Genomic DNA, 25,889 nt, shown 5'->3' on the forward strand with positions numbered 1-25,889 from the left:
TAAAAATGCAGAACACTTCTAACGTAATCCCAGCATTTAAGAAGGGCAATAAGGTGGTGACCTCATCCAAAAAGAGAAACAATGTTTCAATGTTTTATGAAGATTTATATACAGTACATCCTCCTGTTCAGCGAGCCCCATAGATATGGATACTTTTCTATCTGGTATAGAATTACCTAGATTATCAGATAGCAAAGTAGAGGACCTAGACTGGACTATAAAAGAACAGGAAGTTAGAGCCACCATTTTATTTTTGAAAGCAGGGAAGTCACCTGGTCTGGATGGCCTTCTTAATGTGGATTGTAAAGATTCTTACTAAGACCATGCAATACGCTTAGAGAAGGCACTACCTAAGATCATACATAGTGACCAAGTAGGATTTATTATGAACAGGTAGGCTCTTACCCCTCATGTGGTTAAACCTCTCAAATATACAGTCGTTCCTACCGTTGCTGTCTCCTTAGCTGCTGAGAAGGCATTTGATAGGGTAGAGTGGGCTTTTCTCCTAAGAACCCTAGGAAAATGTGTTTTTGGTCCTGACTTTTGTAAAGAAATAAGGGTCCTTTATTTCAATCCTAAAGCAACAGTTCTTACAAATGAAATGTGTCCTTTTTTTAAAGTCTTTCTAGATGTACAAGGTTGGGTTGCTTTCTTTCCCCTCTCCTGTTTACCATAGTTATAGAGCCGCTTGCGACAATGATAAGTACAGATACAGAAATTGGGGGTGTCCATGGCAGAGGAAAAAAACACAAGATGCTTATGTATGCAGACGATATTCTACTGCTGGTCTCTGATCCTCTTCAGTCTGTTCCACAATTACTTACTTGTATTGAATCATATTCTAGTTTGTCAAGCTACAAAATTAATTGGGATAAGTCGAAAGCAATGTCAATTAATGCAATATGTTACTCTGGAAATGTTACCCCATTTAGCGTCAAACAGGTTCCTACTGGGATGAAAGATTTGGGTTCTAAATTTAGTTGAATTTTGGAGGAAGTGATGGGACTAAATTTTGAGACACTGCTAGTCAAGATTAAGACCAATATAGAAAAATGGGAAGAGAGAACTTTCTTTATGGGGAAAGATCAACGTGATTAAAATGGTTGTGGTCCCAGAATTTTATTATAGCTCTGCCAATGTTACCTATGAATATTCCAGACCGTTTTTTAAAAACTATATGACATAATAACTAAACAAATACTTTTTTTGTGGGACATAGTGTGCTTCTCCATTTTGTGCCCATTTGTACCTTTAATACAACTACAGAGGAAGGTGTATGTGTGTTAGTATCTTTAGGTGTGAATATGTGGGCTAATCTGTGTTTCATGTGGGGGAGAGGCAGAGAAGGGAGGCAAAAAAAAAAGGAAAGTGGGAGCAAATGCGGTTAGAGACCACTGTCCCAGGGCCCTATTAACTCAAAATCAGCTCCTGCGTTTCAAGGAGAAGAGCAGCATTTCAAAGGGTTGGGGCTGATTGTGCAGCCAATCATGCCCTTGATTGGCCTAAGAGCCAAAGCAGGACTCAATCACGGGCTAGGAATGTGCTGGAAGGAGTCTGGCACTGCAGCAGAAAAGGTTTTTAGCCATAGCAGCACCACAGTGATGTCTATGAATTAAATTATACAACGGCTGGGTCTAATCCTGGATGCTGATTGGTTAAAACCGCGTTCCAGCCAGTGTCTATTCCACATCTTACCATCGGCTAAGGCTATGACGGCGAAATACCTATTTACTCTTCCATCTCCTTGCGCAATCCACTGTCTCATCAGACCAGCCAGGCAATCGTTACTGTAAACTGTAAAAACGCATCTAGACATGATATCCTCATTCTTTAAGACCAGCATTTGGTTGTCACTAGCATTTGGTTTTCAACAGCAGATATTTGTGTCAACTTTGCTGTCTGTACTGTATCTCCGATATTTGCAACATTGTTTCAATATTGAAATTCGATCTCCAGTGTCCTATAGTAACAGTGGTGAACGATGGCTATTGGACCTAGTGGGAGAAACAAAATCTTCCAACACGTTGTACCAACAACAACAAAAATGACAGAAACATAGCATCACTTAATGCGTCCAACTGAATCTAACAGGCCTGAGGTTGAGCCACTCTTTGGTCTGCCACTAACAAATAAAATACAACTTTATTTGTCACATGCTCCAAATTCAACAAGTGTAGACATTACCTTGAAATGCTTACTTACAAGCCCTTAACCAACAGTACAGTTCAAGAAAAGTTAAACAAATATTTACCAAATAAACTAAAGTAAAAAATAATAAAAAGTAACACAATAAAATAACAATAACGAGGCTATAATACTTTTTGTGGGACAGGAAGAAACCCCAGGATTAATATGAAGAAGGTGTGCTCACCAAGTGATGTAGGAGGATTGGCTTAACCAGGTGTTAAATTGTACAATTTACCATTTGAAATGGCTAAATTGGCAAAGCATTGGGGCAAAGGGGATGCAGGCTTGTATTTGATAGTAATAGAATGGGAACTAAGTTATCCTTTCACCCCTGTTGATATTCAGTCACATAGTCTTACAGTGGAGAGGTCAGTTGAAACTACCAAACCCAATTGTCTTACACTTGTATTGAGGTGTGGAGAACACAGTACACAACATGTACACAACATTAGAGCGTTGGGCTAATAACCGGAAGGTTGCAAGTTCAAACCCCCGAGCTGACAAGGTACAAATCTGTCGTTCTGCACCTGAACCCACTGTTCCTAGGCTGTCATTGAAAATAATAATTTGTTCTTAACTGACTTGCTTAAAGATAAAATATGTGGATTTTCACATCTGAACAACGATGTTCATCATTGTAGCACAATCGTAGGCTACGGATAGGAAAGACGTCTGTGTGCTGCTTTTGTTCCACCTCCCGCACATGGGGTGACCTCACCTGGTTTAAATGGTGTCTCTAGAGTTTAAACCTCTCTCATCGTCAGTCAATGCCTGCACTGTACATTGTTTGTACATTATGCCATGAATCTATTCTTCCGCACCCAGAAACCTGCTCCTTTTACTCTCTGTTCCGAACGCACTAGACGACCGGCCTTTAGCCATACCCTTATCCTACTCCTCCTCTGTTCCTCTGCCGATGTAGATGTTAATCCAGGCCCTGCAGCGCCTAGCTCCACTCCCATTCCCCAGGCACTCTCATGTGTTGACTTCTGTAACCGTAAAAGCCGTAAATGCATGTTAACATTAAAAAGCCTCCTCCCTAAGTTCTTTTTTTTACTGCTTTAGCACACTCTGCCAACCCAGATGTCCTAGCCGTGTCTGAATCCTGGCTTTGGAAGGCCACCAAAAATCCAGAAATTTCCATTCCTAACTATAACATTTTCCGACAAGATAGATGTCAATGGCCTGCGTACTGGGAGTGGAGTCAGGAGAGCAGAGAGTTGTGAACAGGCACACACTTGATTTAGGCAGGAGAAACCAACAGACGGACACCACTGCGTTGAAACCTCCAGCCAATGCAAAAGTGCAAACGCGCAAACAGTCACAACAATATTGTATAAACACAAAACATACCTCGTGAAATAAAACACGGAATAAACGCATACCAGTAAAGTGCGTCATACTATCCAGGTCTGTGCCCAAACAATTCGAGCTTCTCCTTTGAAAAACCCCCCTCAGCCCCCAGCTGTGCCCTGGACACCATGTGTGAATTGATTATTAGGTGATTAGGTGACTTAAACTGGGACATGCTTAACACCCCGGCCGTCCTACAATCTAAGCCCTCAATCTCACACAAATGATCAATGAACCTACCAGGTACAACCCCAAATCCGTAAACACGGGCACCCTCATAGATATCATCCTGACCAACCTGCACTCTAAATACACCTCTGCTGTCTTCAACCAAGATCTCAGCGATCACTGCCTCATTGCCTGCATCTGTAATGGGTCTGCGGTCAAACGACCAACCCTCATCACTGTCAAATGCTCCCTAAAACACTTCAGCGAGCAGGCTTTTCTAATCGACCTGGCCCGGGTATCCTGGAAGGATATTGACCTCATTCCGTCAGTAGAGGATGCCTGGTTATTCTTTAAAAGTGCTTTCCTCACCATCTTAAATAAGCATGCCCCATTCAAAAAAATGTAGAACCAGGAACAGATATAGCCCGTGGTTCACTCCAGACCTGACAGCCCTTGACTAGCACAAAAACATCCTGTGGCGTACTGCATTAGCATCGAATAGCCCCCGCAATATGCAACTTTTCAGGGAAGATGGGACAGTAAAAGCTAGCTTTTTCAAACAGAAATGTGCATCCTGTAGCACAGACTCCAAAAAGTTCTGGGACACTGTTAAGTCCATGAAGAATAAGAGCACCTTCTCCCAGCTGCCCACTGCAATAAGGCTAGGAAACACTGTCACCACCGATAAATCCACTATAATTGAGAATTTCAATAAGCATTTTTCTAGGGCTGGCCATGCTTTCCACCTGGCTACCCCTACCCCGGTCAACAGCTCTGCATGCCCCACAGCAACTTGCCCAAGCCTCCCCCATTTCTCCTTCATGCAAATCCAGATAGCTGATGTTCTGAAAGAGCTGCAAAATCTGGACCCCTACAAATCAGCTGGGCTAGATCATCTGGACCCTCTCTTTCTAAAATTATCTGCCGAAATTGTTGCAACCCCTATTATAACCTGTTCAACCTCTCTTTCGTATCGTCTGAGATCCCCAAAGATTGGAAAGCTGCCACGGTCATCCCCCTCTTCAAAGGGGGAGACACTATAGACCCAAACTGTTACAGACCTATATCTATCCTACCCTGCCTTTCTAAGGTCTTTGAAAGCCAAGTTAACAAACAGATCACCGACCATTTTGAATCCCACAGTACCTTCTCCGCTATGCAATCTGGTCATGGGTGCACCTCAGCCACGCTCAAGGTCCTAAACCATATTATAACCGCCACCGATAAAAGACAATACTGTGCAGCTGTATTCATCGACCTGGCCAAGGCTTTTGACTCTGTCAATCACCACGTTCTTATCAGCAGACTCAACAGCCTTGGTTTCTCACATGCCTGGTTCTCCAAATACTTGTGTTAAATCGGAGGGGCCTGTTGTTCGGACCTCTGGCAGACTCTATGAGGGTGCCACAGGGTTCAATTCTCAGGCAGACTCTTTTATTTGAAAGTGATGATGTCATTCTTGCTGCTGGTGATTCTCTGATCCACCTCTACGCAGACGACACCATTCTGTATACTTCTGGCCCTTCTTTGGACACCGTGTTAACTAACCTCCAGACGAACTTCAATGCCTACAACTCTCCTTCCATGGCCTCCAACTGCTCTTAAATGCAAGTAAAACTAAATGCATGCTCTTCAACCGATCGCTGCCCGCACCTGCCCGCCCATCTAGCATCACTACTCTGGACGGTTCTGACTTAGAATACGTGGACAACTACAAATACCTAGGTGTCTGGTTAGACTGTAAACTCTCCTTCAAGACTCACATTAAGCATCTCCAATCCAAAATTCAATTAAGAATCGGCTTCCTATTTCGCAACAAAGCATCCTTCACTCATGCTGCCAAACATACCCTCGTAAAACTGACTATTCTACCGATTCTCAACTTCGGCGATGTCATTTGAAAAATAGCCTCCAACGCTCTACTCAGCAAATTGGATGCAGTCTATCACAGTGCCATCCGTTTTGTCACCAAAGCCCCATATACTTCCCACCACTGCGACCTGTATGCTCTCGTTGGCTGGCCCTCGCTTCATATTCGTCGCCAAACCCACTGGCTCCAGGTCATCTATAAGTCTTTGCTAGGTAAATCCCCACCTTATCTCAGCTCACTGGTCACCATAGCAGCACCCACCCATAGCACGCGCTCCAGCAGGTATATTTCACTGGTCACCCCCAAAGCCAATTCCTCCTTTCTCCACTGAAGCTGGAGACTCATATCTCCCTCACTAACTTTAAGCATCAGCTGTCAGAGCAGCTTACAGATAATTGCATCTGTACATAACCCACCTGTAAATATCCCATCCAACTACCTCAACCCCATATTGTTATTTTTTTCTCCTTTGCACCCCAGTATCTCTACTTGCACATTCATCTTCTGCACATCTATCACTCCAGTGTTTAATTGCTAAATTGTAATTACTTACCCACTACGGCCTATTTTTTGCCTTACCTCCCTAATCTTACCTCATTTGCACACACTGTATATAGACATTTATATTGTGTTATTGACTGTACGTTTGTTTATTCCATATGCAACTCTGTGATGTTGTTTGTGTTTCACTTCTTTGCTTTATCTTGGCCAGGTCGCAGTTGTAAATGAGAACTTGTTCTCATCTGGCCTACCTGGTTAAATAAAGATGAAATAAAATAAAATAAACTAGAAACTATGGCTAATGAAGGGAATTCATACAATAGGCAGTGGTGGAAAAAGTTCTCAAATATCATACTTGAGTAAAAGTAAAGATACCTTAAATAGAAAATGTTCTATACACTGCCAAGATACCTTTCTAGCTAATAGACTATGTTAAAGTTTACACTTCCTCTTTCAATGAACTTTGGGAAGGTCAAAATGGGAAGGTCAAAATAATGAAACTGTCTACCAAATTGCTATTATCATTCACCTGATGGTAAGACGAGATGTCAAATGTTTTGGTGCGAACATATGTTGGAGCTCCCTGGGTCACAGGTTTGCCTGGGTGGGGGACCCCGGGCAAGAAAAGTAAAAAAAAAAAAAAACCTGCCTTAGGGTTAGACTACAGTAATATGTTGATTATGTGCTACAGTGAGAAGCTATCCAAAAGTTATCTGTTGATGTTCCTCTCTAGGACATTGCTACCATGCAGCTGTGTGCCAACAAGCTGGACAAGAAGGACTTTTTTGGGAAGTCTGACCCCTTCCTGGTCTTCTACCGAAGTAACGAAGATGGAACGTGAGTGTACCTGCCGAGGGAACATCCAATGTCTAGTTCCATCTGTGTTTTCGATGTTCTACCACAGTTTGTCATGTACTTGGACTGAGTATCTAGCTCTCATTATCCCATGTTCTTGGGATTCTCTCAATGCTTGTGATATTTCCTAGTTTCACATGTACGTACGTTGTGAGTTCCTCTCTGTAACTTTCTCTACTACTCTGTTCCAGGTTCACTATCTGTCATAAGACGGAGGTGGTTAAGAACACCCTGAACCCTGTTTGGCAGCCCTTCACCATCGCAGTGAGGGCCCTGTGTAACGGGGACTATGACAGGTTAGAGAAAGACACTGTCTGGGGGGAGCCAATGGGGAACCTCTACAGCAGGGTTTCCCAAACTCTGTCCTGGGGCATTCAGAATAATGCCAGCAGTCGGCCGTGGTGTCCCAGGGGCCAGCACTGGTGTTATTGGAATTGACTCAGAGGATTTTACACTATATCTCACATCGATCAATGTCAATGATGCTGACAGAGTCTCTGTGAGTCAGTGTGTACTGTTGACAGGATATTAGCCTACCTCTCTTGGACATGTATCAGCATGACACTTTTTCCTTAGAGTAAGTAGGTCTGTGGTGGTTGTGTCTAAGGTCATGTTGAACAAATTAAATACGTTTCTTGAATTGTTTTTTCGCTTCCCTACTAGAACGGTTAAAGTGGATGTCTATGACTGGGACAGAGATGGAAGGTACTTTTTTGTGCTCTTTTTGATGAACACATGAATGTCTGTAAGGCTTTGTGAATATGTGTCAGACCTTCAGCTATTCTTCCCTTCAGCCATGATTTCATCGGTGAGTTCACCACAAGTTACAGAGATTTCTCGCGTGGACAAAACCAGTTTAATGTCTATGAGGTGAGCCACAAATGTTTGTGTATTTTCAGAAGCATATACACTGAGTATACCAAACATTAGGAACACCTTCCCAATATTGAGTTGCACCCCCCTTTTTGCCCTTAAAACAGCCTCAATTTGTCGGGGCATGGACTCTAGAAGGTGTCGAAAGCGTTCCACAGGGATGCTGGCTGATGTTGATTCCAATGCTTCCCAAAGTTGTGTCAAGTTGGATGGATGTCCTTTGGTTGGTAGACCATTCTTGATACACACAGGAAACTGTTGAGAGTACCCCGTTCAAAGGCACTTAATTACAGTATTTTGTCATGCTCTGAATGGCACACAAACAATTGTCTCAAAGACTAAAATCCTTCTTTAACCTCTCCTCAACTTTATCTATACCGATTGAAGTGGATTTAACAAGTGACATCAATAAGGGATCATAGTTTCACCTGGATTCACCTAGTCCGTCTCTCATGTTTTGTATACTCAGTGTACATACACTACCTTTCAAAAGTTTGAGGTCACTTAGAAATGTCCTTGTTTTTGAAGAAAAATTTAATTTTTTGTCCATTTAAAATAACATAAAATGTATCAGAAATACAGTGTAGGCATTGTTAATGTTGTAAATGACTATTGTAGCTGGAAACGGCAGATTTTTTTATGGAATATCTACATAGGCCCATTATCAGCAACCACCACCATTCCAATTTCATGTTTTCAATTTTCATTACTATTACCAGGCATATCCTTTCAGCTGTCAAGTTTGTTGTACCTTGAATAGATATGCACATCCACATTATGCACAATATTTACCACAAGCATCTTCAGTTCATATTGCTTTAATAATTTGCTGTAATCGTTTTCTTATCCATTCGTTTATTTTCCACAAACCAGGTTTTAAATGCAAAAAAGAAGGGCAAGAAAAAGAAATACATCAACTCTGGCACGGTAAGTACCTTCCTCATATCTGCCTGTCAGCTTCACCATTGTGTTCATTTAGAGGGGTAATTATTGTTATCATACTATCCTTCTCCCCATCCCCCCACCCTCACTACGATCACCAGGTAACACTGCTGTCCTTCAAAGTGGAGTCAGAGTATACGTTTGTGGATTTCATCCGAGGCGGGTGAGTTGAATGTTAATTAGCCCAGTGTTGATTCGGCCCATCGTTATGTGGATAAACAGCTTGAGAACCCCCCAGACTAAAGGTCTTGGACATGGAGCAGTGTGAATGTGATGCAAATAACTCCATCTAACCAGTTAGTCAATTTGGCCCATAGGACCAGGGACAGAGTAATGGAACTACTCAATAAACTATTGATCAAAGTCCTGGTTGAAGAGGTTTGGTCCTCTCAGACGCCAGTATTCTAATTTGGATCAAGTTTATCTATTTTATGTCCTTCCCACCAGGACACAACTCAACTTCACAGTAGCCATCGACTTCACTGCTTCTAATGGTAAGTCTGGAGCTTAGGGCTGTCATAGGCCATATAAAAAATACATTTCTGCACATATTATATAACACAGTGGAATAGGTCACGACAGGAATCAGCAGTGAGTGGACATTCATTTATATTCATTTCAGTTGTGTCTCTATGTGTGTTTGTCTGTGCTCTCTGACAGGTAATCCGTCTCAGCCCACTTCCCTCCACTACATGAACCCGTACCAGATGAATGCCTACGCCATGGCACTCAAAGCTGTGGGGGAGATCATCCAGGACTACGACAGTGACAAGCTTTTCCCAGCCTACGGCTTCGGAGCCAAGCTGCCCCCCGACGGAAAGATCTCCCACGCCTTCCCTCTGGTTAGACACACACAAACACTGCTACTAGACACACTCTGATAGATCCAATTCCAGAAGTGCATACACATATTTTGTATCAGATTGGAGTAAGAAACCTCCAGCTATATTTCAGATTCTTTCTCATGGTGTGCTTCTCTATTTTGTGCCCATTTGTACCTTTAATACAACTAAAGTTGTAGGTGTATGTGTGTTAGTATCTTTAGGTGTGAATATGTGGGTTAATCTGTGTTTCATGTGGGGGAGAGGCAGAGAAGCAGGCAAAAAAAAGGGGGAGTGGGAGCAAATGCGGTTAGAGACCACTGTCCCAGGGCCCTATTAACTCAAAATCAGCTCCTGCGTTTCAAGGAGAAGAGCAGCATTTTAAAGGGTTGGGGCTGATTGTGCAGCCAATCATGCCCTTGATTGGCCTAAGAGCCAAAGCAGGACTCAATCCCGGGATAGGAATGTGCTGAAAGGAGTCTTGCATTGCGGCAGAAGAGGCCTTAGCAGAACCACAGTGAAGTCTATGAATTCAATTATACAATGGCTGGGTCTAATCCTGGATGCTGATTGGTAAAAACCGTGTTCCAGCCAGTGTCTATTCCACCTCTTACCATCGGCTAAGGCTATGATGGCGAAATACCTATTTACTCTTCCATCTCACTGCGCAATCCACTGTCTCATCAGACTAGCAGTGGTGAACGATGGCTATTGGACCTAGTGGGAGAAACAAAATCTTCCAACACGTTGTACCAACAACAACAAAAATGACAGAAACATAGCATCACTTAATGCGTCCAACTGAATCTAACAGGCCTGAGGTTGAGCCACTCTTTGGTCTGCCACTAACAAATAAAATAAAATAATTTAAAATTATACTTTATTTGCCACATGCGCCAAATTCAACAAGTGTAGACCTTACCTTGAAATGCTTACTTACAAGACCTTAATCAACAGTGAAGATCAAGAAAAGTTAAAAAAATATTTAACAAATAAACTAAAGTAAAAAATAATAAAAAGTAACACAATAAAATAACAATAACGAGGCTATATACAGGGGGTACCGGTACCGAGTCGATGTGCGGGGGTACATGTTAGTCAAGGTAACTTGAACATGTAGGTAGGGGTGAAGTGACTATGCATAGATAATAAACAGAGAGTAGGAGCAGTGTACAAACAATGGGGGGTAAATAGTAAATCCATGTAAATAGTCCGGTGGCCATTTGATTAATTGTTCAGCGGTTATGGCATACAAGCTGTTAAGGAGCCTTTTGGTCCTAGACTTGGCGCTCCGGTACCACTTTCCGTGCGGTATCAGAGAAAACAGTCCATGACTTGGGTGACTGGAGTCTCTGACAATTTTTTCCCCTGACACCGCCAATTATATAGGTCCTGGGTGGCAGGAAGCTTGGCCCCAGTGATGTGCTGGGCCGCGTGCACTACCCTCTGTAGCGCCTTACGGTCAGATGCCAAGCAGTTGCCATACCAGGCAGTGATGCAACCGGTCAGGATGCTCTTGATTGGGCAGCTGTAAAGGTTTTTGAGGATCTGTGGATCCATGCCAAATGTTTTCAGTCTCCTGAAGGGGAAAGGGTGTTGTCGTGCCCTTTTCACAACTGTCTTGGTGTGTTTGGACCATGATAGTTTGTTGGTGATGTGGACACCAAGGAACTTCAACCTCTCGACCCGCTCCATTACTGCCCCGTTGATGTTAATGGGGGCCCTCCTTTTCCTGTAGTACACGATCAACTCCTTTGTCTTGCTCGCATTAAGGGAGAGATTGTCCTGGCACCACACTGCCAGGTCTCTGATCTCCTCCCTATAGGCTGTCTCATCGTTGTCAGTGATCAGGCCTACCACTGTTGTGTCGTCAGCAAACTTAATGATGGTGTTGGAGTCGTGTTTGGCCACACAGTCGTGGGTGAACAGGGAGTACAGGAAAGGACTAGGTACACACCCCTGAGGGGCCCCAGTGTTGAGGATCAGCATGGCAGACGGGTTGTTGCCTACCCTTACCACCTGGGGGCGGCCCGTCAGGAAGTCCAGGATCCAGTTGCAAAGGGAGGTGTTTAGTCCCAGGGTCCTTAGCTTAGTGATGAGCTTTGATGGCACTATGGTGTTGAACGCTGAGCTGTAGTCAATGAACAGCATTCTCGCGTAGGTGTTCCTTTTGTCCAGGTGGGAAAGGGCAGTGTGGAGTGCGATTGAGATTGTGTCATCTGTGGATCTGTTGGTGCGGTATGCGAATTGGAGTGGGTCTAGGGTATCCGGGAGGATGCTGTTGATGTGAGCCATGATCAGCCATGAGTGCTACGGGGCGGGAATCATTTAGGCAGGTTACCTTCACTTCCTTGGGCACAGGGACTATGGTGGTCTGCATGAAACATGTAGGTATTACAGACTTGGTCAGGGAGAGTTTGAACATGTCATTGAAGACACTTGCCAGTTAGTTCGCACATACTTTGAGTACACGTCCTGGTAATCCATCTGGCCCTGCAGCTTTGTGAATGTTAACCTGTTTAAAGGTCTTACTCACATCGGCTACCGAGAGTGTTATCAGACAGTCGTCCAGAACAGCTCGTCCGCTCGTGTATGCTTCAGTGTTGCTTGCCTTGAAGCGAGCATAAAGGACATTTAGCTCATCTGGTAGGCTCACGTCTGGGTTTCCCTTTGTAGTTCGTAATAGTTTTCAAGCCCTGCCACTTCCAACGAGCTTCAGAGCCAGTGTATTAGGATTCAATCTTAATCCTGTATTGACGCTTTGCTTGTTTGATGGTTCGTCTGAGGGCATAGCGGGATTTCTAGTGTCCCACTCCTTGAAAGCGGCAGCTCTAGCCTTTAGCTTGATGCGGCTGTTGCCTGTAATCCATGGCTTCTGGTTGGGATATGTATGTACGGTCACTGTGGGGACGACGTCGTCGATGCACTTATTGATTAAGCCGATGACTGAGGTAGTATACTCCTCAATGTCATTGGATGAATCCTGGAACATATGATCCACGTTAGTTGTGGAGGAGTACTTAGTCCAGGCTACAAAGAGGTTGAGCTGAAGACGACTGAGGACGACATCAGGGCCTTCAGGCCAACTCCATCTCCATCGGCTGGAATCACAGGAAGGCTACAGGAAGGCTACAGAGAAGCTGAGGACAATATCAGGGCCATCCACCCAATTGCATCATCTGGCATCAATAATCAGGCATCACCATCATCAAATAATTTAGCCTAACTCCAGTGGGTTGCCACTTTCCAGAAGCTCCAGTCTCCGCCATAAGTGGGCACACTGTTGTGAAAGAACTCTCCGATGCTGGCTCCATTAGCATTAAAAAGCAAATTCTTTGTTTTGTTAATCTATACAATTGTTTTGTCTACCATATTTATTTATCTTTATCTGTAGGCCTGTGCTGCAATTCAGATTTTAGCTGCGTAATAATACAATAAACCTTTCATTAAAAAATCACACTATCAGTGACAAGTGTCAGATCAAAGAATGTAATTGTGACAGTCTCGTGATGCTGAAAGGACGCTGACTGTAATACGCAGCGCATTCCACTCAGACATAATAAGCCAGTAGGTCCCAATCATAAGAACATAAAAACCCAACCATTAGGCTAAGCAATTCCCAATAGAAATGTACAACTGTTACTTCCCATTAACATCTTTTTCACATTCCGCACACAAAGTACCTGGTGATCTAAAGTTTGAATGCAACAGTGTTCCCCCCCACTAAGTTATTTTCAAAGACATAGCTCCGACAGCAAGCGAGCTGCAATAAAAACACAGTCCCACCCACTAGATGATGATCATTTTAAACTGACACTACATGACCAAAATTATATGGACACATACTGATCGGACATCTCATTCCAAAATTGTGAGCGTTAATATGCAACACCTATCTCAACAATCCATTTCTGTATGGACCTCACATTCTGCAAGATGGCATTGTCACGCTGAAACAGGAAAGGCCTTCTCCAAACTGTTGCCACAAATTTGGAAGGACAGAATTGTCTAGAATGTCATTGTATGCTGTAGTGTAATGATTTCCCTTCTCTGGAATTAAGGGGCCTGAACCATGAAAAACATCCCTATTGGCACTATACATGCGGGCAGGTAGCGTTCTCCTGGCATTTGCCAAACCCAGATTCTTCTGTCGGACTGCCAGATGGTGAAGCGTGATTCATCACTCCGCAGAACGTGTTTCCACTGCTCCTGAGTCAAATAGCGGCGAGCTTTACACCACTCCAGCTGACACTTGGAGGCTTGTGTGCGGCTAATCGGCCATGGAAACCCATTTCGTGAAGCTCCCTATGAACAGTTCTTGTGCTGACGTTGCTTCCAGAGGCAGTTTGGAACTCGGTAGTGAGTGTTGCAACCAAGGACAGACGATTTTTACACGATACACATTTCAGCACTCAGTAGTCGCATTCTGTGAGCTTGTGTGGCCTACCACTTCGCAGCTGAGCCGTTGTTGCTCCTAGACGTTTCCAATTCACAATAACAGCACTTACAGTTGGCCGGTGCAGCTCTAGCAGGGCAGAAATTTGATGAACTGACTTGTTGGGAAGGCGGCAATCCTATAACGATGCCATGTTGAAAGTCACTGAGCTCTTCAGTAAGGCCATTCCACTGACAATGTTTGGCTATGGAGATTGCATGGTGGTGTGCTCAATTTTGTTCTTCCAATTTCTGATTGGATGTTTTTTTGTCTTCAGTGTTAACCCTTTCCTTTCCAACACAAACTCTGCTATTTTTAAACGGTTGCGCAAGGATGGTAATTTACCTGTCTTTTGTCAGCTCGCTTGCGCTCAGATGGGAGGGATAGAAATATTTGAGGTGTGTCCTTAAAAACATGATCCAAAGTGCTAATTTCAGGCAGTGCTGGTAGGGATATTTAAAGCTTCGATATGTAACTTTTTGGGCGACCCAACCAAATTCACATATAAGGTAAATTATAGATCTGTCATTCTCATTGTAAGCAAGTCTAAGAAGCAGTACTGTAGGTCTGTTCTATGTGCGCTATTTCTATGCTTTTTTTTTTGCATCTTTTACTTTCGGTTTTGTACACCTGTTTCAAACAGCTGAAAATACAATACTTTTGGTTATTGAAAATATTATTCACAGGAGTTTAGATGGTTATTGAAAATTATATTTCTCTCAGGGGTTCAACTTTGGTTTTAGAAGTGGGGGGACATGATTATGTCAGATAAACACTCCAAATAGCCTACCTGACCGCTTGGAGTCGTCCGCATGGTCCTAAACTCCAAGCGGGCTGTCATGTGCCTTTTTCTGAGGAGTGGCTTCTGTCTGGCCACTCTACACTAAAGGCCAGATTGGAGGAGTGCTGCAGGGATGGTTGTCCAACTGGAAAGTTCTCCCATTTCCACAGAGGAACTCTGGAGCTCTGTCAGAGTAACCATCAGGTTCTTGTTCACCTCCCTGGCCAAGGCCCTTCCCTTGCTCAGTTTGGCCAGGCAGCCAGCTCTGGGAAGAGTCTTGGTGGTTCCAAACTTCTTCCATTTAAGAATGATACCCTTCCCCAGATCTGTGCCACGACACAATCCTGCCTTGGAGCTCTACAGACAATTCCTTCCACCTCAGGGCTTTGTTTTGCTCTGTTGACTGTGGGACCTTATATAGACAGGTCTGCGTTTCTAAATCATGTCCAATCAATTTAATTTACTTCAAGTTGAAGAAACATCTCAAGGATGATCAATGGGAACAGGATGCACCTGAGCTCAATTTCGAGTCTCATAGAGAAGGATCTGAATACTTTTTTTTAATAAATAGCAAAATATTCTTAAAACCTGGTTTTTACTTTGTCATCATGAGGTATTGTGTGTAGATTGATGAGGAAAAAATATACACTACCATTCAAAAGTTTGGGGTTACTTAGAAATGTCCTTGTTTTCCATGAAAAAATAAATGAAATTAGTTGCAAAATGAATAGGAAATATAGTCAAGAGATTGACAAGGTTATAAATAATTATTTTTATTGAAATGACAATTATGTCTTTCAAACTTCGCTTTCGTCAAAGAATCCTCAATTTGCAGCAATTACAGCCTTGCAGACCGTTGGCATTCTAGTTGTCAATTTGTTGAGGTAATCTGAAGAGATTTCATCCCATTCTTCCTGAAGCCCCTCCCACAAGTTGGATTGGCTTGATGTGCACTTCTTATGTATCATACGGTCAAGCTGCTCCCACAACAGCTCAATAGGGTTGAGATCCGGTGACTGTGCTGGCCACCCTATTATAGACAGAATACCAGCTGACTGCTTCTTCCCTAAATAGTTATTGCATAGTTTGGAGCTGTGCTTTGGGTCATTGTCTTGTTGTAGAAGGAAATGGGCTCCAATTAAGCGCCGGTGTTACAAAATGGAGTGATAGCCTTCCTTCTTCAAGATCCCTTTCACCCTGTACAAATATCCCACTTTACCACCACCAAAGCATCCCCAGACTGTCACATTGCCTCCACCATGCTTGACAAGCACTCCTCCAGCATCTTTTCATTTTTTCATTTCTTCTTTGTGATCCGAACACCTCAAACTTAGATTTGTCTGTCCATGACAATTCCATAACAATTTTTTGCCTATCTTCCTCTGTCCAGTATCTGTGTTATTTTGCCCATCTTAATCTTTTCTTTATATTGGCCAGTCTGAGGTATGGATTTTTCTTTGCAACTCTGTCTAGAAGGCCAGCATCCTGGAGTCGCCTCTTCACTGTTGACGTTGAGACTGGTGTTTTGCAGGTACTATTTAATGAAGCTGCCTGTTGAGGGCGTCTGTTTCTCAAACTAGACACTCTAATGTACTTGTCCTTTAGCTCAGTTGTGCACTGGGGCCTCCCACTCCTCTTTTTATTCTGGTTAGAGCCAGTTTGCGCTGTTCTGTGAGGGGAGAAGTACATAGCGTTGCACCAGATCTTCAGTTTCTTGGCAATTTCTCGTATGAAATAGCCTTAATTTCTCAGAACAAGAATAGACTGATGAGTTTCAGAAGAAATGTCTTTGTTTCTGGACATTTTGAGTCTGTAATCGTACCCACAAATGCTGATGCTCCAGATACTCAGCTAGTCTAAAGAAGGCCAGTTTTATTGCTTCTTTAATCAGAACTGCAGTTTTCAACTGTGCTAAAATAATTGAAAAAGGGTTTTCTAATTGATCCATTATAATTAATTATTAAAATTATAAACACGGATTAGCTAACACAATGTGGCATTGGGACACAGGAGTGATGATTGCTGATAATGGGCCTCTGTACACCCATGTAGATATTCCTTAAAATTCCAGCTACAATAGTAATTTACAACATGACTACACTGTATTTTTGATCAATTTGATGTTATTTCAATGGCCAAAAAAACAGCTTTTCTTTCAATAACAAGGAATATTTCTAATTGACCCCAAACATTTGAACAGTAGTGTATATTTAACACATTTTAGAATAAGGCTGTAACTTAACAAATGTGTAAAAAGTCAAGTGGTCTGAATACTTTCCCGAATGCATTTTGTGCAGGATTTTGTGTAATGCTGCCCATTACGGGTTGGTGTGGACAAGGCCAGTCGGCAGGGAGGCTTGTTATCGGTTATTCATGGTTAACCTTGCTTCGGTGAACCTTCTGAGAGCTGGAGAAGCCTGTGACTCACCCAGCACTTGAATATCAAACACACAGCTGTCCAAGAAATAGCAAGTGTGTACCTTCAATAACCAAGCTATGATGATGCAGCCTGTTTGATTTGAAACTTTGAATCCAACCCTCAATCAGGAAGGGAGGGGGAGAGAGAAGGGGATCATCTGCTTGAGGATGTGGAGCGCTGCTTCTGGGAATCTCTCCCCCATGAGGAGGAGATGTGCTGATGATGAGAAAAGTAAACAAGCACGCAAATCAACTGGCAGACACATACAAGTAATTTTCCGTTGTTTGGCTTCATATACTTTCCCTCCACTTAAACATTTGCCTAAAATAAATGATTTATCTCAGATCATTCAGATTCAGAAGAAAGGGACATTGTGACAATAGATAATCAATCAGAGAATGTATGCCTTGCTTTAAAGTTGCTGTTCATCAAACCAAAAAGCTGATTTGCTTACTGACACAATTTCCAAAAGTAAACATCTCAAGGGCAACCCTGAGGGTGTCTGCTGTCTGTCTGTCCGTATGATGGCAGAGTGTTCTCTCGTCACTCCATCACATCTCAAACACCAGCAGTAGACGTGCCCACTCATTGTCTCAGTGCAGCTGTGACAGCGTTCTGTATGCTGAGTGAGGACCAGGGTGTGGTGCAGGGGCCGAGTCTCATCACCGTGGTCACAGCTGGCCACACGCACTCAGAAGCAGGCTTATCTCCCAGGCATGCGGGGGCCTCCCAGCGTCCTCACTTCCTTCTGAGGAGCCTCCCCCAATCACAGGTTCCGCTCTACTGGTGGCTGTTGTCAAGCCAACAGAGCTCTCTGACCTGCAGCATTACTTCCCAAACAACTACAACAACAACAAAACAACGCATGAGCACTGTGAACACTGGGCTGGTTGGTTCTCCAGTGGCTGTTTAATATTGAAGTCCCATATTTATTATAAAAAGATTGTTATTTATTATTTATTTTTTTTATTTTTTATTTTTTATTTTTTTTTGTTTTATTGTTATTACGCTGCACATTTATCTCTTACTTTTCCTGGGCCTTGTTGTAGAAAGGAGTGGTTGTGTAAAGGTAGTTTGATTGTTGAGGTTTTGATCACCAGTGAAACAATTTACCATAAAGTTATTGATAAATGAATGTCTTTAAGTACATTAAGGCTGACAACTGTTTCATGGTGACATGCATCTCCTCCTGTCCCATGCAGAGTGGTGACAATGAAAACCCAAACTGTGTGGGGATAGAGGGAGTGCTGGAGGCATACTTCCAGGGCCTCAGAACGGTCCAACTCTACGGACCCACCAACTTCTCTCCAGTCATCAACCAGGTGGCACGGTAAGGAGACCACAATGGACTAGACCTCTGGAAACCTCTGACACACTACACACTCATAATATGAGCTCAGTAGACAATACAGGAATGAACTTGATTTGAATGCAAGGTGCAACACTACTACCTAGTGGGCGGCAGGTAGCCAAGCCGGCTTTAAACTTACTCTTGAAAGTTGTAATAGTAGAATGCACAAGGTGAAATTTAGAAACTGGGTAGTGCATCATCAATTCCTTTTGCCATGTTAGTCATTGCATACCTTAGAGAGCTATTTATAACTTGTTAGAAATGTCCAGATTAACTAGCCCATTAGATAGTGTTGTATTTTTTTTGTCACTCGAATATCACATGAATACACATTAGACATGGAAAACTGCTAAATGTTATTTGCAACCCATGACAAAATATGTAGAACTGCAGGAAATAAGCTTTAAACATGCAAAATTCTCTCCACCAACAAGAGGCGTGTGAACAGTTTGTGTCAGGAACATTGCTTGTGCCCATAGAAATAGGCGTGGTGCGTGCACAGGGGAGGAGCACGGGATTTTCCTCAATGCTGGAAGAGGGGCCTCAAGTGAAAACATTTGGGAACCCCTGTACTAGATTAGAACGCACACACACACAGCCCCTTGACATGCAAGGCTATACTATGTACTTGAAGCTGTTATCTCTGCCAGGCTCTTTCTCCCCAAGCCAGCGATCCTCTCCCTCTTACAAGCAGATGGCTGGCACACGTATTATTCATTCTTAATATTCCCTGTACAGGCAGGCTTCATACCTTACATAGAGCACACGCTCCTGTTGCATAGATAATGTGCTACATTGTCTTGGACCAGAGTGTCTGGAGGAGGGTTTATACAGTATGAGTCTATTGGGGCTCATTGTAGGAGCACCATGTGGAGAATGTGTGTGGAGAATGTGTCTTTCGGACAACTGATGTTCTTCTGTAGCTTCTGCTCTGAGTAGTATGATTCAAGGGTTTTTCTACATTGTAGAATAATAGTGAAGATATCAAAACTATGAAATAACACAATTGGAATCATGTAGTAACCAAAAAAGTGTTAAACAAATCAAAATATATTTTATATTTCAGATTCTTCAAAGCAGCCACCCTTTGCCTTGATCACAGCGTTGCACAATCTTGGCATTCTCTCAACCAGCTTCATGAGGTAGTCACTTGGAATGCATTTCAATTAACTGGTGTGCCTTGTTAATTTGTGAAATTTCTATCATTCTTAATGCGTTTGAACCAATCAGTTGTGTTGTGACAAGGTAGGGGAGGTATACAGAAGATAGCCCTATTTGGTAAAAGACCAAGTCCATATTATGGTAAGAACAGCTCAAATAAGCAAAGAGAAATGACAGTCCATCATTACTTTAAGACATGTCGGTCAGTCAATCTGGAACATTTCAAGAACTTTGAAAGTTTCTTCAAGTGCTGTCGCAAAAACCATCAAGCGCTATGATGAAACTGCCTCTCATGAGGACCGCCACAGGAAAGGAAGACCCAGAGTTACCTCTGCTGCAGAGTTCATTAGAGTTACCAGCCTCAGAAACTGCAGGCCAAATAAATGCTTCACAGAGTTCAAGTAACAGGCACATCTCAACATCAACTGTTCAGAGGAGACTGCGTGAATCAGGCCTTTGTGGTCGAATTGCTGCAAAGAAACCACTACTAAAGGACACCAATAAGAAGAAGAGAGTTGCTTGGGCCAAGAAACACAAGCAATGGACTCAGCAGACCAGTGGATATCTGTCCTTTGGTCTGATGAGTCCAAATTTGAGATTTAACCAGTCAGTGATTTAACCAGCATGGCTACCACAGCATTCTGCAGCGATACGCCATCCCATCTGGTTTGAGCTTAATGGGGACAATCATTTGTTTTTCAACAGGACAATGAACCAACACACCTCCAGGCTGTGTAAGGGCTATTTGACCAAGAAGGGGAGTGATGGAGTGCTGCATCAGATGACCTGGCCTCCACAATCACCCGACCTCAACCCAATTGAGATGGTTAGGGATGTGTTGGACCGCAGAGTGAAGGAAAGCAGCCAACAAGTGCTCAGCATATGTGGGAACTCCTTCAAGACCATTGGACAAGCATTCCAGGTGAAGCTGATTAAGAGAATGCCTAGAGTGTGCAAAACTGTGGCTACTTTGAAGAATCTCCGATATAAAATATATTATGATTTGTTTAACACTTTTTTGGTTACTACATCATTCCATATGTGTTATTTCATAGTGTTGATGTCTTCACTATTATTCTACAATGTAGAAAATAGTAAAAAAATAAAGGAAAACCCTTGAATGAGTAGGTGTGTCCAAACTTTTGACTGCTACTGTATGGATTTTGGGTTGAAAAGATGTTGAAAAGACGTCTTTCAACCAATTTTGATCTTTGAGAAGTGTACTAGCCCCTGTGTCATCCCACTACCCTTACAGCTCACTGTTACCTGTCTAACATCCCGTAGGTCTTTATATGTCTCTGACACCCCTGGATTTTAGATATATCAGAGCGCAGTAAATCCCTCGGTCAGGGGGGGATAGTGGTCATAGCTCTGGTCTCACTCAGACAGGGATCGATGCTACACTCAGCCAGGTGGAACATCTTATTTACCTTTATTAGGAATGTAATCTCGGAGCCTAAACCAGGTGAAGGACACTCCAGGGAGAACATTGCCGACTCAGACAAACAACTGTGAGACGCGTCTTGGAGCTTGTCTAACATAATAACACATTGGGCCTGGAATGTATTGACTGTCTCTGTTGTTCATTTTATTCCTCACAGTGCCTGTGGCTCACTTGGTGAAATTGGAATGAAGGGGATTTGGAAAAAATGTAATTTTTCTCTTTTGTTTTTGTTCGCTCCTCTCGTTCTGAGATGAGAGGTGCCAACTGGGTAATGCCAGAGGTCAAAGTGTCTTGGCTCACTGGATAACGGTCCTTAATTACAGTATCTCTCTAGTGAGAGGCTGTAAACATTTGCCATCACATATAAACTCACTCACTCTCAATCTCACTCCGGCACACACTCCTAACACTGCTTGTTAATGCTCTTGTGTGTGTGTGTATGTATGTGTGCGTGTGCGTGCGTGCATGTGCTCCCTCAGGTCTGCACAGGATGTGACAGATGGCTCTCAGTACTTTGTGTTGTTGATGATCACAGACGGAGTTATCTCTGACATGGTGCAGACCAAGGAGGCTGTGGTCAACGTGAGTGGAGTACACAGTACAGTTCCTCCTTCAGCAGGGCCATCTTATCTGCAGACAGTGCACTATCGTGGCTGTCTGAAAACCAAGCATAGCCTACTACTGTTTGTCTGTGATTCCTCTTTCTTTCCCTACAGGCAGCTGCTCTCCCCATGTCCATCATCATCGTAGGGGTTGGACCTGCAAAGTTTGACGGTGAGTGTGGCGCCCCTGAAGGTAGAATAGAGAAGCACAGTGGCTCCTGCACAGCTGTTATTATATTTTTAAGGTGCATTTCTCCTTTGAGTGTTCCTTTAGAAAGTCAGTGTTGCAGTGTCAAGTATCCAGGCCCTCTTCAGATCAATGACTCCTTAAGGGGAGAGAGGGAGGGAGGGAGGGTAGTCTCTGTTTCAGCCCAGTGAGGTGTAACTCTGGGCATCATCTGCGCTCGATTCTGCTGAATTTTCCCCTTGGTTAGGCAATCGAACGCTGTGAAGTCAGTCAGGCATTGCAGAGGTCATGAGTTCAGACCGCTTGATGGCACTTCAGGAGAGAAACTCTTCAGAAGTAGCTATGTCTGAAAATGTGTGTTGATATGTGTGCTTCAAGGCTTGTTGTCTGGTTTATTTTCATTTTGGCTGCACTCCTGTCTGTGTGTGTCTGTGCATTCATGTGGATGTGTCTATCTAAGAGTTTGTGTACTGTAGTGTGGCAGGATTGTGTGCAGTTATGAATACTTGTTGATGTCTGGGTTGAGTTGTCCGAGTATCAGACTCAATGAGAAGAGTCCTCAATGAGGTTTTCTATAAGCCAGCTGAATTCTGTAAGCCTTTTAGAATTACCTTTCTTTTCAAAAGCACTTACAGCATAAATGGGTCCACAGTGCTTAGCAGTGATTAGTCCAATTTTAAATAACTGCTAGGAGCACATAACATTTTCCTTCTAGTATATGTAGATGTTTTGACTTCAACTGTTGCCCAGAGTGCTAGTTCTGAAAAGCTTATCATATGTTGTGTTTCTGTCTAGCCATGGAGGAGCTGGATGGAGATGAGGTCAGAGTGTCCTCCAGAGGGCGCTTTGCTGAAAGAGACATTGTGCAGGTAGGCTGTGGCCAGACAACAAGTGAGTATCTCAATTGCATATCATAGATTCCTCGCATCCTCTCTCCTCGCCTCCTTCTAAAAAGCCATTGGATGGATGAAAAGGTCAGCAGTCTGACCTTCTCATCCAAGGGGGTTTGAGAAGCAGCAGAGGAATCAAGGAAATGCAACTGAGATTCTCCAAATTAAACTTTAATTTGTTGCTTTAGTCTTTGTGCAGTGTATTTGATGTTCATGATCAGTAGGACCAAGAAGTGTATTCTCCCAGACATTCAATACTTTCAGTACCCTACTACAGTAGTGTGTCCTGTCCGTGTTGTAATTCATCCCCCAACTCCCATACAGTTTGTTCCTTTCCGGGACTACATGGACCAGTCAGGGAACCAGGTCCTGAGCATGGCCCGGCTGGCCAAAGACGTGCTGGCTGAGATCCCCGAGCAGCTTCTGGGCTTCATGAAGACCAGAGGCATCGAGCCCCGGCCTGCTCTCTCCTCATCAGAGCTGCCCAAGCTCCACAGGCATATCTGACACCTATCACTGTAGTGGGACAGCACCTCTCAACACCCTAACTGGGTCTACACACATTTGTTGTGCACATACACACACACACTTGACATCTCTCTCATCTCTTCAAATCCTATGCCATCTCATTGCAAGTCGATGGCCCCTCTCCCTAACTCTACAGCGTGCATACTGTAGCTAAACACAGTACAGTACATACACACATAGAATGAGTCTATGTATACATTGTGTATTTGAACACATAGGGGTGAGTAGATATAGCACCCAATGCAATACCCACAAGCACAGTAATTTCTGAAGAGAAGGAATACATATAACTTACTATGCCATGATGTGACACAATACAAAGTTCACATGCATATGCAGAAGGGGGAGTTACAGACTGTGAAAGTTACTGATGTAGAATATACATATCTAAGAAACTGAAACAAAAAGACTATTAGATTTTTCCTTTCAGCTCTGGAGTGTGTATATATATACAGTATATGCAAAGCAGCTTAGCCATCAACTGAATATAAAACACATAAACAACTGGACATATTGCTTTCAGCCCATACCTCCAAACCCACACCCTCTTACATTAGGTTACTCTTTTTATACACATACATCTGCTTGAATTACTGTATCCTATCCACTGGAATGACAGGAATACATGCTCTCATGTAACAAACAACATGTTTTATTTATGTTGACTTTCTACTTCATGCAGATGTTGGATCTTAATTTGATCACTCTTTGGTAGCAGAAAATGTTCCTGCATATCAAGACATTCAAATGAGCCTTGTGATTCACTGAAAACCCACCGTTGTCTTTTTCGCCATGTGGGGGTAGTCAAATCATTCTGACAATAGCCAGCTATCAAAATAATCATCCCTCACTCACTCAAAAGCTAAAAGCACCAGACAGAATATGAATAAATGTCCTACTGCTACTGTAGGCCTATAGGTCCTATTACCGCAATATTCAAATGTATCAACAACCATCATCTTATATAGCTTAATAACACAACATAGATATTGGTCTCCACTATGACACAAGTGTATCCGAAATGTGGCTGTACGTTAGGCTACACCTAAACTATAGCTTAAGTAATTGCACACACAGGCCTATAATATCAGATGTAAAGACAAGATGAAATTGAGAATAGTGAGGTAGCCTACAGAACGGAGCGCAATGGTGCTTGAAAGAGACCGACTGATTTTAAAACCAAAAAGACACAACCCATGATTTTTCTTTATCTATAGTGTATATATGGCTCACCACCTAGATTTAGCTCCTATGTAGCAGAAGTTGAATTTATGTTTTTTACGTTGGATAAAAATAGATAAAAATAGAGACTACAAAATGGAATATCATACAATGCATTTGAGGAACAATTGGAAAGTAATTCTGCTTTGATAGTTGATAAACTTGTAAACTCACTATTGAGAAAATTGTATTTTAGTGTTTTGTGAGAGCTCTTCTTTGTCTACACCCATTCAGCATCATTCACACCCTCTTTAAGCTTTAGCTCCACCCATCTCCTTGAGTTCAGAGCGCACAATTGATGCTCTGGCCAATGATTTGTTTACCTCTGGATAACATGAAAACAGCCAAACCAGCTCTGATGGCAACAATTTTGTTATGCCTTTTTGCAGATGTTTACTAACACCGGCCATATTCAACGGGTGTTGTACACTTTAGCTTAAGACATATAGCTAGCTACCTAGGTAAACAATTAACCTAGCTAGGTAAACAACATGTAAGATCACACACGTCACGTCACCTAGCTAGGGAGCCAGCCGGCTAACGCTAGCTAACAGTACACTAGCTTGAAATGAAACCACTTTCTGTCAGAATTAGAAACGTGTAATATCTGAAAATGTAGCTAGCTGGACTATCTTACCTGTATACATCATCATGCATGATGGACACGTCTCCCTGTCACGGATCCACGCTACAAATGCCCTTAGCTTGAAGATGTAATCCGGAAACAGGTGTTTTCTCATCTCTTTAGCTATCATACTCTAATTCCACTGATTTCAAAACTCGATCCTCCAGAAAGTGGAGAGCAAAAAAGCCACGTTCGACAGGATTACCAACACAGACTGACCAGCTCAAACAGACAAAGCCTTCTACATGGCAGACCAATCCAAATTCATCTCTCGGCATGTCAAGCTCACTCATTATCTCAGCCAATCATGGTTAGTGGGTAGGTTGCTGTCTTTTTATGTGGCTTAACCAACAAGGCTCGTAATTTAACAATTTTATTTGTATTTACAGATGGCATACAAGTTTGTTATTAAAGCACATGAAAGTTCACATGTTCAAGAAGGCATTTCTGCCAAAAACGCATTTTGATTTAAAAAAAAATGCTTTACATTCAAACAGCTCTCCTGTGAAGTCGTGACTTGCGGCTTCCTGAATCGGGTCAAATATTATCGAAAAGAGGGTTACGAATCAACTGCCAAAATTATGTTCAATTGTAGCCTGGGGTGGTCTAGCGGTCAGGGCTGTGCAAATATAGACCAAATATGTTGCTGTGGGTTCGATTCTGTCCCACTCCCTT

General features: G+C 42.8%; 1 protein-coding gene across 2 annotated transcripts in view; it reads left to right on the plus strand.

Moving 5' to 3' along the window:
• The window catches only part of cpne5a (copine Va), a 111,812-nt gene extending 86,449 nt beyond the window's left edge, over window positions 1-25,363 (plus strand). For both annotated transcript variants that reach the window (XM_021565742.2, XM_021565743.2), the window contains 13 exons: window positions 6,813-6,916; window positions 7,126-7,230; window positions 7,598-7,639; window positions 7,729-7,804; window positions 8,681-8,734; window positions 8,851-8,912; window positions 9,197-9,243; window positions 9,410-9,591; window positions 18,408-18,535; window positions 21,641-21,743; window positions 21,878-21,935; window positions 22,746-22,819; window positions 23,165-25,363. In XM_021565742.2, coding sequence (XP_021421417.1) covers window positions 6,813-6,916; window positions 7,126-7,230; window positions 7,598-7,639; window positions 7,729-7,804; window positions 8,681-8,734; window positions 8,851-8,912; window positions 9,197-9,243; window positions 9,410-9,591; window positions 18,408-18,535; window positions 21,641-21,743; window positions 21,878-21,935; window positions 22,746-22,819; window positions 23,165-23,347 — 1,218 coding nt within the window. In that variant the 3' untranslated portion in view covers window positions 23,348-25,363. The remainder of the gene's footprint in view (window positions 1-6,812; window positions 6,917-7,125; window positions 7,231-7,597; window positions 7,640-7,728; window positions 7,805-8,680; window positions 8,735-8,850; window positions 8,913-9,196; window positions 9,244-9,409; window positions 9,592-18,407; window positions 18,536-21,640; window positions 21,744-21,877; window positions 21,936-22,745; window positions 22,820-23,164) is intronic.
• The last annotated feature ends 526 nt before the right edge of the window (window positions 25,364-25,889 follow it).

The sequence above is a fragment of the Oncorhynchus mykiss genome, chromosome 16, assembly GCF_013265735.2.
Source record: "Oncorhynchus mykiss isolate Arlee chromosome 16, USDA_OmykA_1.1, whole genome shotgun sequence".
Lineage (NCBI taxonomy): Eukaryota > Metazoa > Chordata > Actinopteri > Salmoniformes > Salmonidae > Oncorhynchus > Oncorhynchus mykiss.